This window comes from Drosophila takahashii, chromosome 3L, assembly GCF_030179915.1.
Source record: "Drosophila takahashii strain IR98-3 E-12201 chromosome 3L, DtakHiC1v2, whole genome shotgun sequence".
Taxonomy (NCBI): Eukaryota; Metazoa; Arthropoda; class Insecta; order Diptera; family Drosophilidae; genus Drosophila; species Drosophila takahashii.
Genome location: NC_091680.1, coordinates 1,048,589 through 1,060,360, shown reverse-complemented (window position 1 = coordinate 1,060,360; position 11,772 = coordinate 1,048,589). Strand labels below are relative to the sequence as shown.

Here is an 11,772-nt window from a genome sequence, read left to right as displayed (position 1 = left end):
GAATAAGTAAAGAGTAAATTTCGTTCTGATTTTAATAGGCGTGTTTCAAGTTTTATACCCGAATAAAAGGTATGAACCCCAAACAGAATCAATGTTTTTCCCAACCCAACATCTCAATGAAGTTTAATTTGCAGTTATAAGAAACTTTATTATATTATCATGTATAATAACATTTTTCCTAAGATGTACACTGATTGAAACCGCTTAAGAACACCTCTCGTTTGAAATCTACCCGAGCACTGGGAACACTTGAACGGTCGTTCTCCTTTATGAACTAGCAAATGTAACTTAAGACTCGAGCGTTCCTTTAAAGTGGTTGAACATTCGGGACATTTTAATGCTTTAAACGCAAATGCTTCCGAAGACACATTTTGTTCTTGAACGTTGTTGAACATTGGGAACACTTGATTCGTTCTGAGTGCGTTTTCAAGTGTTTCTTCAGGCTATAATAATCCTTAAAAGACTGTGAGCAGTGAGAGCACTTCTTTTCTGTGTGCGACACCAAGTGTTTCGTAAGGTGATCCTTCCGGTAGAAAGCTTTCGAGCACTGAGAACACTTGAATGGCTGTTCTCCTTTGTGCATTCTCAAGTGCTGCCTGAGATTTGGCTTGGTTTTAAAGGCCGATGAGCATTGGGAACACTTGAAAGGTCGATCTGCAGTATGCACAGAATGGTGTAGTTCCAGACAAGCTTTAGTTTGAAAGGACTTTGAGCAGTGGGTACACTTAAATGGTCGTTCCCCTGTGTGGACCCGCAGGTGTTGCCAAAGGGTTGCATTCTGTTTGAATGATTTCGCGCAGTGGGAACACTTGAAAGGCCGGTCTCCTGTGTGCGTTCGCAAGTGAATCGTAAGACTTGTTTTTATGGAAAATTCTTTCGAACAATGGGAGCATTTAAAGGGTTTTTCTTCTGCGTGACTTAGCAAGTGACGCTTGAGATAGGAACTAGTGGTGTACGCTGCTGGGCATTGGGAACACTTAAACGGCTTTTCTCCTGTGTGTAGGCGCGTGTGCAACAGAAGGGCTCCTTTGTTGGTAAAATCTTTAGAGCAGTGGGAACACTTGAATGGTCGTTCCCCCGTGTGCCATCTCATGTGAATCGTTAAAAGTGTTCTATTGGTATAAGTTTTTGGGCAGAGGGAGCACTTGATAGGCTTCCGATATGGTTTTTCTCCCGAATGAATTGTCAGATGAGTTTTTAGACCTGATTTTTGGGCGAAAGCCTTCGAGCACTGAGAACACTTGAAAGGTCTCTCTCCTGTGAGGAGTTGCAAGTGACGCTTAAGATTAGAAAGCTCGGAAAACGCCTTTGTGCAGTGGGAACACTTAAAAGGTTTTTCTCCTGTGTGAGTTCGTAAGTGTTCGTGTAGTTTGGATTTCTTGGGGAACACTTTTTGGCAATGAGAACACTTGAAGGGTCTTTCTCCTGTGTGGGAACGCAAGTGCAGCCTAAGATGGCCTTTCTTGAAGAACGTTCTTGGGCAATGGGGACACTTAAGGTCACTACCATCGACGCTTTTGGCGTTACTGTCTTCGATGCCAGGCTCAAAGTCCGAATCATCATCTTTCTCGAAGTCTGGATCGTAGTCATCATCTGCCTCAAAATCCTCTTCGGTGCTATCTAAATCATCTTGGGAATTGGTCTTGTCCATTTGACAGTTTCTTTTTTGACGACTTTGTGTTCTCTCCTGCTCTTCTTCAATTAATCCTTCCTCAGAACTACTGGAACCCCCATTCTCCAGTTGCTCCTTCTGAAAATCGGTAAAGTAGCAAAAGAAATGGTGGCTCCTCTCGTACGTTTCAATAATATCGAATGCATCCTTTGCATCCTGAAGGCAGGACGGGCAAATAGTTGTGGGCAGCAGGTCGTCTTCTTCCACTTTACAGCCGGTGCACTGATAAATTATATTTGCAATAGATATGCCCGATTCATGTTTTTCCTCAAAAATATTGACCATATTTTCGTAATTTACGAGACAAGCACGACATATAGACGACTCCATCGATCTAAAATTGCAAAATCATTAGTGAAATCAGTGCGTTAAATGCTATTTATTTTCTTACGGTCGTTGAAGTAAAAAGACAGTACAATAAAATAACCTGAGGTGCAGGTACAATTTAAAATTTATCTGAAAAATACCAAAAATATAATAATATAAATAGAATAGAAGTCTTTAGTGCAAACAAAAATTATTCTCTTAAATCAAGCCTTATTAGCCCTGGTATTTTTACATAGAATCCTATTATGTTGACCTGTGCTGTGCGTTCTTATAGATAAATTCACTTATTCACGGCCGGAATAAAAAGTCGGCTAAATATACGTATACGCGCTGTTTTTGTTTTTGATCAAGTGCGCATGTCTGCCCTTAGTTCAGCTTCTTCTTCTTGTTTCGCCGGGCGGGAGGTCACCCACTAACACCCACCCACCCAGGCACACACACATGGGTGGCAAAGAGAGCAAGAGAGTGAGTTGCCCACAAAAATAACGGAACAAAGAGGTCAATCATTAAATTCAATCTCATTTGATTGCGGTAATTTCCCCAGCATTGCGAGTATTTTTGGAACTTATTTCTTAATAAGTTGGAAATGTCAGAAATCGAGTTATAAATACTTTTAGATTGAGCTGAGCAAAGGCCGACAATCTTGATTGTCTGATTGTGAAAATGGGTAAATGCGCATGTCTGCCCTTAGTTTAAATCAGAATATTTGTTATTGTTATTCGCTCTCAGCGCTCTCTCTCTCTCCCTCTCTCGCACACACGTGCATCCGAATTGCGGGGGAGTTGAGCTCTTTGTTTATAAATACGCCGTTACAGGGTGCAAAATAAAGTAAAATATTAAAATAAATATGTGTAATAGATAAATTATAAAACAAAAATACATAGCTACCCTTCACATTGCCAGAAATGCCTGGGCATTAAGTGATTTATTGCGCATTTCCACACTCACACAAGTAAAGTCGGTCGTCAGCAGACTAATCAATCACTCAATCGAGACACACAGACGCACACACCCGCTCATTTCGGCGGTACATCAAGTCAGTTCGTGATTGTCGCTTGCGGAGAACAAACCGCCTTTATAACGCCGGTCGACGCGCCAGGTGGTGGAAATACATACATATATATCCAGATCTAAAGAAACAACAACAAACAGTGGGACTATGTGAGGCGTTTTCCAGCACTTACACGGAATTGATCTGGCAACCCTAGGAATTTGTAAACATCAACAGCTGATTGGAAGAGAACAACAAAAAAGGTAAATAAAGGTAAATTTGTTTTGTTTACCTGTACATTATTATCTAAATAAAAACTAAAACTAATAAAATATTTAATAACTTTTATTTTAGATGGCAACTGCCCTGCCAGATCGCTTTAGTGCGGGCAAAAGACAGTTCTGGCGAGAGTTCCTGGCTCTCTATCAGGGAATGCCGGAGCTGTGGGATGTCCACCATGTCAACTATCGGAACAAGGAGCTACGGAACCGGGCCTACGAGCTGCTGGAGCGGAAACTCCGGGAGATCCAGCCGAATGCCACGCGCACCGAAGTGGGCCGAAGGATCAACATATTTCGCACCAATTACCGGCGCGAACAGATGCGAATCCTCAAGCAGAAGGAGCTGGGACTGCACTCGGACCTCTGCAAGCCCACTCTGTGGTTCTACGACTACATGGGCTTCCTGCTCACCCAGGAGACCTTCCAGCACAGGACCCGAAAGGGTCGAGGGGGCCGGCAAAAGTCGGTATTTGGGCAGGAAAAGGGGGTAAGATCAGGGAATTTATTTATTATCTATTACTAATATATAATTCCCCAGGATAAATACAACTCGAAAAGCACAGATCTCAACACGGACAGCGTTTGTGACTGGCCCATGAAGGACGATGATCCACCAGAACCCAGTGTTCCAGAAGAGGCTTCCCTGCTCAGTCCAAAAGTGGAGATTATAGAGCCAGAGGAAGCAGAAAACCCAATCCAAAATGGAATCTTGCCCACAGAAGTCAAGGAGGAAGGTTTAGACACCAGAGAACCCGCCTGCTCACCCCAACCAGAGGCAGAAACCGAACGAGGAGCTGCCGGAACCATTCTCAGCGAATCCTCCGAAGTGCTGGCTAGATCTTGGGCCATTCAGTACGAGGAAATGGCGCCCACGCAACGCATCCTAGCCCGAAAGGCCATCGCGGACATCCTGTTCGAAGGATGCATGGGTAACCTGCGAATAAACCGCGGCGATCAGGGAAGCACCGTGGGAAATCATCTCTAATATTTAGTTCCCTAGTATTCAGGGAGTTTCTGCATTTGTTACATTACGATTAATCGTAGGGGTTTGAAGAACTTTGTATATTTTTTTTCTACCATTCATTTGCCACCAAACCACTCAGGCCATAATTACTATTTTTAAACTAATCGAAATACAAGGCAAAACAAAGAATAAATGGATGTTGCAATATTTACTTTTTACATTTAAATTTCCCGCTCAAAATGTACAGTGTTGGAAAACAGCTGGCCACCCCAAGAAGCCATACAAATTAGAGATGGTATTGCCGTATATCGTGACACGAGCACAGGGCTATTTAAAATGCATTTTTCTGCGAGCTTGTTTAGTTATTTCCAGGAGAAGGAATCCTGCGAATATCTGTTTGAGTGTTTTTAATATATTACCTCCCTAGTTTCCATGAAATGTAACCTTTTTACCTGAATTTCTCGGGGCCGCCACCCCTCCTTAAAAAAGTGTCACGCGCACATCTCTTTTGTGATATTGTTTTGATATTATATCTGCCTAGGAAGGATAAAATAGGGGCGTTTTTCGGTTGCACCTGGCTTTCACAAAGTGCTGCGCGTGCGCAGGTGCTAGGTCCTTCATTCGCGCCTTGGATTTGAAGGAATTAGGATCATCGGTTTCTGGTAAGTGCTTTATTTATGTTTTGACTTTCGCCAATTAACGAAAGGTTTCATATTACAGGTACATGTGCAGTTTTGGTTGCTATAGAAAACATTAAAAAGCATTCAAGGTTTTCCAATCACTTATTTGAACCTTTAAACTCAATGGACTTTACAGGATCCCCTGATACACGCGCTATAGAACTCGTACCGCCATGTGTTTTCCAGACCATCTGATTCAATAAGTCTAATAATCTCTTATAAGTATTAGTTATAAACTGCATGTTTCCGTCTCTACGAATCTCTCTATAACAATCCATGATGCAAAAGTGCAGCGAATTGGGAAAGAATTCCATGTGAGTAAAAAATCTATAACTAATAATAACCTTATCCCTAATAAATACAAATTCTAGGGCCTGGCAGCACTTCGTTCGCTTTGGTCAGAGCAACCTGAAGGTGAAGAAGGGCCCAGAGGGTCACTATCTGGAGAGCAGATGTCGCGAGGAGCTGGAGAAGCGGCTACCTGCGGAGTCCTTCAAGGAACTAATGGTCTTTGTGGCGAATTGGCTGAAGCGCCTGGACGAGAAGAATGGAATAGTAAGGCCTGCGGAAGAGGAATCGCCGCAGGAACCGAAGGATAAGCACTCCGATAAGGATGTGCATGTAGAGAAAGGAGCACCAGATAAAACACCCGCTGATCCTTCAGTTGTGGACCTCTGCAGCGACGAGGAAGACGCCTCCGCTGAGCGCTTTTCGGACAAGGAAACCCTGGACTGCGAATCGGTCATCTCCAGTTCGTCCCTTGTGATCCTCGACGAGGAGTTGGGCGAGGTTAACCTGAAGGACTATGCCGACCATGTCGATGGCAAACTGGATGAGACCTCCCTGAGGAAGCGGAAGAGCAGGGAGGAGGATAACACTCCTAGTAAGGCCACGAAACAGACCTCGATGAAGGCATTCTTGATTCCCAACGAGCGGGAGACTGAGACCGATGAGAGTCCCTCTCCCGTCCTCCGGCGATCCTTGAAAACGTATGTCAGAAGATCAAAGATAGCAGCAAGTGGAGAGAATCCCGGAAAAGATGTGCAGACTAGCAGCGAGAAGCGTAGCTCTCTGATCCTTCGGGAACTTAACCCTGAGGGTAAAACCAATTTGAATAGCTCCTCTAAGGAAGAATCGACGGCTGAAGTGATAGTTATCGAAGATCTGAGCCAAGAAGATAAGCTGGAACCCCCGATAGGCGAAAAATCAAAACCAAAGAATGTGGCCCTTCATGATACGAAACCAAAACCCTCGATAGAAGAGAAGCTAAACGGAAAAGCCATGAAAAATATAGAAACTCCACCCTGTGTTCCCTTAAAATGCAACGAAATTAAGGCAAAATCAGCAACTGATGTAAATTCAAATGCATCTATGAAATGCGAGACAAAAGTGCCTTTGGGAGAAGCCAAAGAAAACAGTGAACCAAATGCCAAAAATGAGGGACAAAAACCGAATGTTATTAAACCCGCTGGAGTAAAAACCATGCCGCTACTGACGGGTTTGCTGCTGGCCGATCCTCCGCCACAAGAAGAAGCTAACCAAGATTCCAATCCAGTAAATCCGGAAGTACAACCGAATACGGTGATTAATCAAAGAGCAGAACCCAATGCGATTAGGATACGTAATGACCTAGTTTCCACGCCAATGGAGGCGATTCGGGTTCGCACTGATCTGCTGCAGGAGCAAGTCAATCCAGTTGCTCCTCCTAATCCACCAGCTCAACCTTCTAATCCTCCAGGAGTAGCTGAAAAGCGAAAGTTGCCGACTGTAAATGATTGCGAATCCACTCTGCCCAAAAGGCCAGCTGTGGATAACTTTAATCCTGCAATTACCACCTCCAGATATACACCCAGTATCCCCGTTTCTGCTGCCCCTGTTAATACCCCCAGATATCGGCTAATTGCTCCTGCGCCCGCTTCATCAGTTGCCAATGTCAGATATCCACAATCTACTGCTGCTCCAGCTGCCGCCTCCAGTTATCCACCAGTGATTCCCACTGCACCGCTTACCATGAGCAACTATCAACCGAATAGGGCTCCCATTGCTCCCTTCAACAGGGGATATCCACCAACCAACGCTGCGATTGCTCCACGTATGAACAACTCCAGTTACCCAGTTAGATATCCACCGGAGGTTCCGGCGACTGCAGGAGGTGCCACCAACAAAAGTTATCCCTTATTTAGGCCTGTGCTCCCTGGAGCAACTAACACTGTGTGGTACCCTCCACCGGGATATCCGCCAGCTGTTCTTGCTCCAGTGACCACCAGCTATCAACCAGTTTGCCCACCTGTTTCCTGCTCATCCTCCACTTTTCGAGGACCTAGTACTGTGCCTTCTTCAGCTCCAGGATCCACCCCTTTAGCGAGATATCGTCCACCTAAACCGGCACCTGTTGTCGCTACAAGCTATCAACCAGTTATGTCCGCGGTTGTGGGATCAGCGAATGCACCTAGATATCCTCCCCCTCCTGCAGTTGTGGGATCAGCGAACACACCTAGATATCCTCCTTCTGCACGAATTGTCGCTACAAGCTATCAACCAGTTATGTCCGCGGTTGTGGGATCAGCGAATGCGACTAGATATCCTCCTCCTCCGCCAGTTGTCACCTCCATTAAACCTGCGGCACCTGCACCAGTAGCATCCTCCAGCTATCAACCAAATACTCCTGCGGCTCCACAACAAAATCAAAATAAAGGGAGCACCGATTTCTCGAAAGTTATGGGCATGTTGGGCCAGGTGGAGCTATATGCCTTTGGACAGAAGAATCAAGAGGCCTTCCACCTCGTCCATCAGCTACGCTTGAGCATCCAGAAGGCAGAGGCTGAGGCTCCACAGCGTAATGTGTAGCTTTTACCATTATTAACTATTTCGAGAGTCTAGTTTTAGGATATTAACTAGTTGCATCGCTAGTTTATAGAGTTTGTAAAATATGCCATTGTGTTAATATCGTGTATTAACGATATTAAATACTAAATTAGTTGAACAAGTATTGAATATTATTTTGAGAGCTTTAGATGTTTTGTCAGAAATACATTTTATGGTTTATGTACTTTATTTTCGAATTATATCCCTGAACTTTGTAAAATATTATTTTTGTTTTATAAATTGGCCACCAAAGAATTATAAGGGCATGTACATCTTTTAGATATTTTCCTTTTTGAGTTTTTTCTTTTTATTTCGCTATTTTGTACCTCAGCATGTTGACTTCTGAAAGATGCTAATAAAAAATGTTGAAATACATATTTCTCAAGAACACGTTTATTTTTTTTGTAAAGCTAAGTATTAAAAATAATGTCCAGTATTGAATGCTATTTGGAAATTAGCTGCCTTGAACATTAAGTTCTGTATAATAGTAATACAAAGTATTAATTTCAATGGATTACAATATCTGGAGGCTTTATTTGTACTCTCACTTTGAGCTGCCTTCAGCCTGCAAATGATTTAGCCATCTGTTGTTAATATTTCTGCACCTGTGGCACTTCAAGCAGATGAGCTCCCCACCTGCCTGAAATCTACAGCTGCAGTCGAAAAACTAGATCTAATGATGAACAGAAAAATAATTCATAATAATTATTAAGAAATAAATACTAATTACAAGAAATTAGACTTTCTTTTGTGGTTTTCCTTTTACAAAATAATATGAGAAAATGTTTTATTTTTGTTAATGGCGGAAATTATTTTTAAAATGATTCGTTAAATAAGTTTGAAATTATGTTTAAAAAAGAAAGGAAATAAATATAATTTAATCAATAAAAAATACCGATCACTATATTTATGACCGCTCCTGTGCACCTGCAATTTACCTAGACAACTGGGGGGAAAAATTCAAATCACTGGGAACTGGGAGATGCCGATTGGGGCTGGTTTGGATGGTTTGCACCTGTCGTCCGCCCAACGCAAGTGAAAAATCAAGCGCAGCTTTAATTGATACAACAGCCGCAGTGGAAACCCAGTTCTGGGTGAGATGTGAGTTGCAATATGGGATATGCTGTGCTGGGGTGCAGTTTTAGTTGCACGTGTTGCCTGGCAAACTAGTCGCGGCAAAAATGCTGTAAGAAATGCCAGGCAGCTGCCGCTGAAAAGTGGGGGGCTTCCATAGGCTACAAAGACTCAGTACCCCACAATCGGGCGAATCGGGGAGGAAAAGCGCCCTTGGAGGGGCCAAGTCCTAAATGGGCATTGAAATTAAATGCAGCTGCTTTAATGACGCTGCTCCTTGGTTTGGCATCATATTCAGAGATGCCTTCCTAGCTTTTTGTCAGATTTATCTATTACACAGGCCAACAGTGTTTTTGGTGCAGCCCTATGGGCATTAAATTGTGTTAATATAGACGGATATAAGCATATCTGCATACTTAGTTTTCGAGTTTAACGGGTGGTATTTGTGCAATCGCGGTTTGAAAAAAGTAGCAACATTTTATATTTTCATTTAAGATATCTTCGAGGGTCTGTGCTCAGTTGTAATAAAACCTATGCCAAAAAATTGCTTAGATGCCCTTCTACATAATTGCATTTAAGGTTCCATCATTATTTGAGTTAATAAAAGCCTATGAGCCATTGAAGTAATTTGTTCACCTTTATTTACAACCAACTTGATGCGGTGAACAGGCTTAAAAAAATACAAGGAAAAATATGTGCCCTAAAATATTTTACATGCATCTAGAGGCGTCTTTTCCCGAATTTTTGAGATAAATCCCACTATTGTACTTCGAAGAATGGAATTTATAGAATTTTTTCCGTAAGAATGGGAAAAGTAACAAGTATTTTAGAGTCACTCTTACGTAACGAGTTTTTCGTGATTTTACACAGTAGGCTTTTTAAAGATAACAGTGGCGTCGCCTTAAAATTGTGGTGGGGATTTTTTTTAAGGCATATTAACCCCTTAAAAATATAATTTGTCTATGTTCGGCGCCTACTCCTAACCAAATTGAAAGGCACATTTTTACGAATGTGTCAGATATTTATGTAAAATGGGATTTAAAAATAGTTGTTACTTTTTAAGTTCTTACGGAAAAAATTCTATAAATTCCATCCTTCGACGTACAATGGTCTTATTTGTCTTAAAAATTCGGTGAAAGACGCCTCTAGATGCCTGTAAAATATTTTAGGGCATATATTTTTCCTTGTATTTTTTTAAGCGTGTTCACCGCATCAAGTTGGTTGGGAATAGAGGTGAACAAATTACTTCAATGGCTCATAGGCTGTGATTGACTCAAATTATGATGGAACCTTAAGTGCAATAATGTAGAAGGGCATCTAAGCAATTTTTTGGCATAGGTTTTATTACAACTGAGCACAGACCCTCGAAGATATCTTAAATCAAAAAATTAAATGTTGCCATTTTTTTCAAACCGCGATTGCCAAATACCACCCGTTAAACGCGAAAACTAAGTATGCAGATATGCTTATATACGTCTATATTAACATGTTTTAATGCCAATAGGCCTGCACCTTTTAATAAAGTCCATTTTGTTGTCCTGTGTTATTGGTAAAGCAACATTGTTATTTTGAATGGATAGTAAAAACATTTTATTACCAGTTTTTTTTTAAATTTTACTGTAAATTGATTTTTTTTGGATATAGAAAAATAGTTAAGTCGGTAAACTTGAATTTTATTGCTTTGAATTCTCATTTTATGTATTCAAAGGAATATTTTTGTAATTTAAAGACCAATAACTTTAATGATATTCATTTTAGTACTTATAAATTCCTTTCAAGTAGTTTCAGTCATCACTGAAGGGCTAGGATACGATGGTCGATGGATCGTATGGTCAAATCTGTGAGTCTGCCACAAACGCTGCCCCAGTGGGCGTGTGGTGGGCGTGGCAGAGCAGCCACAGAGTGAAATACCCGCGGTGGTCGCCGTTTTCCTCGACTTGGTGGGCGCCAGCAATCTGCAGCAGCAACATCAACGGCAACAATCTGCAACAGCAACAGAGCAAGAGCAACAGCAACAGCAACTGCAACACAAGCAATCGCAACACGGCGCCTTTGCCTTTTTGGGACATTTAATGGGAGTTGCCGTTGCCTTTTTTGGTGCAACGAAATCAAGCAACAAAAATCGTTTTATCGCTCGATGCTTCTCTCGATGTTTTTCCCCTCGGATGATGATGATATCGTTTGTTTGTTTGTTTGCAATCGCCAGTTTGTTGGTTTATTTTTATTCGCCAGCAGCTGTGACTTGCAAGTTGCAACCATGAATATAAACGCTTTTTCAAGTGCTTAAGCCGGGCGAAAGGAGCAGCATTTAGGCTCAAATGATCGCAATTTGGCCAAAACCAGAGCCCAGCCCTCTGGAATCGATGCGATCATGAGTTGCACACGATCTTTTCGAATTTCGTCTGGATGGTCGGACATCAGCGATAAACACAGATCGGATCAGAGCAGAAAGGAATCTCAGAGGAGATCAATTGGAATTCAAAATCGATTGTGTAGAAATAAAATTATCTTATGATCCACCAAAAAAATAATAAAAAATATTTTACAATAAATCAATTTGCCATTATTATTATACAAATTAAAATTTAGTTGTAAACCAATAATATATTTATAATAATTATCTTTGAATATATTTTTCCTAAAAAAATAGTACCATAAAATATTTAATGGTTAATATAAAATGTTTATAAAAATAGTACACCAAAATGCATGAGTATCAAATTAATCCTGTCATTTTGTATTATCCGTTGATAAAATATATGCTACAAAATCCGACATCCTAATTAAATGTGTGTTCCCAGACAGCCTTTTGTCGAGCCCAAATGTGTGTAAACAGTTGAACAATAACAAATTGCAGTTCTCACAGGCTTTGGCACGCTTCCCGAACAAAAACCAAAGTGAAAACGAAAGCGAAACGA

General features: G+C 41.5%; 3 protein-coding genes across 4 annotated transcripts; 2 read left to right on the top strand and 1 right to left on the bottom strand.

The window, feature by feature from the left end:
- Positions 1-180: 180 nt before the first annotated feature.
- On the bottom strand, positions 181-3,085 carry LOC108069458 (zinc finger protein ZFP2-like). Of its 2 annotated transcripts, none has more exons than XM_070215293.1 (3): positions 2,948-3,085; positions 2,064-2,128; positions 181-2,006 (listed from the first exon to the last, which is right to left on the bottom strand). In XM_070215293.1, exon 3 carries the CDS (start codon positions 2,000-2,002, stop codon positions 335-337), a length of 1,668 nt encoding a protein of 555 aa, XP_070071394.1. In that variant the 5' UTR covers positions 2,003-2,006; positions 2,064-2,128; positions 2,948-3,085; the 3' UTR covers positions 181-334. The 2 variants fall into 2 exon arrangements, with proteins under 2 accessions (XP_070071394.1, XP_070071393.1); XM_070215292.1 differs by having other exon boundaries at positions 2,888-3,026.
- A 23-nt stretch (positions 3,086-3,108) lies between these two features.
- On the top strand, positions 3,109-4,427 carry LOC108069460 (uncharacterized). The gene is made up of 3 exons (XM_017159555.3): positions 3,109-3,253; positions 3,345-3,758; positions 3,810-4,427. Exons 2-3 carry the CDS (start codon positions 3,345-3,347, stop codon positions 4,254-4,256), a joined length of 861 nt encoding a protein of 286 aa, XP_017015044.3. The 5' UTR covers positions 3,109-3,253; the 3' UTR covers positions 4,257-4,427.
- A 301-nt stretch (positions 4,428-4,728) lies between these two features.
- LOC108069462 (uncharacterized) lies at positions 4,729-8,150 on the top strand. Its single transcript, XM_017159557.3, has 3 exons — positions 4,729-4,897; positions 4,956-5,229; positions 5,287-8,150. The coding sequence occupies exons 2-3, from the start codon at positions 5,192-5,194 to the stop codon at positions 7,760-7,762; spliced, it is 2,514 nt and encodes an 837-aa protein (XP_017015046.3). The 5' UTR covers positions 4,729-4,897; positions 4,956-5,191; the 3' UTR covers positions 7,763-8,150.
- Positions 8,151-11,772: the final 3,622 nt, after the last annotated feature.

Bases quoted from the DNA above. Each gene is read 5' to 3' on its own strand.
- LOC108069458 (XM_070215293.1), bottom strand. From the start codon at position 2,002: ATGGAGTCGTCTATATGTCGTGCTTGTCTCGTAAATTACGAAAATATG.
- LOC108069460 (XM_017159555.3), top strand. From the start codon at position 3,345: ATGGCAACTGCCCTGCCAGATCGCTTTAGTGCGGGCAAAAGACAGTTC. The intron at 3,759-3,809 runs GTAAGATCAGGG...ATAATTCCCCAG, and splicing joins TATTTGGGCAGGAAAAGGGG to GATAAATACAACTCGAAAAG.
- LOC108069462 (XM_017159557.3), top strand. From the start codon at position 5,192: ATGATGCAAAAGTGCAGCGAATTGGGAAAGAATTCCAT. The intron at 5,230-5,286 runs GTGAGTAAAAAA...TACAAATTCTAG, and splicing joins GAATTGGGAAAGAATTCCAT to GGCCTGGCAGCACTTCGTTC.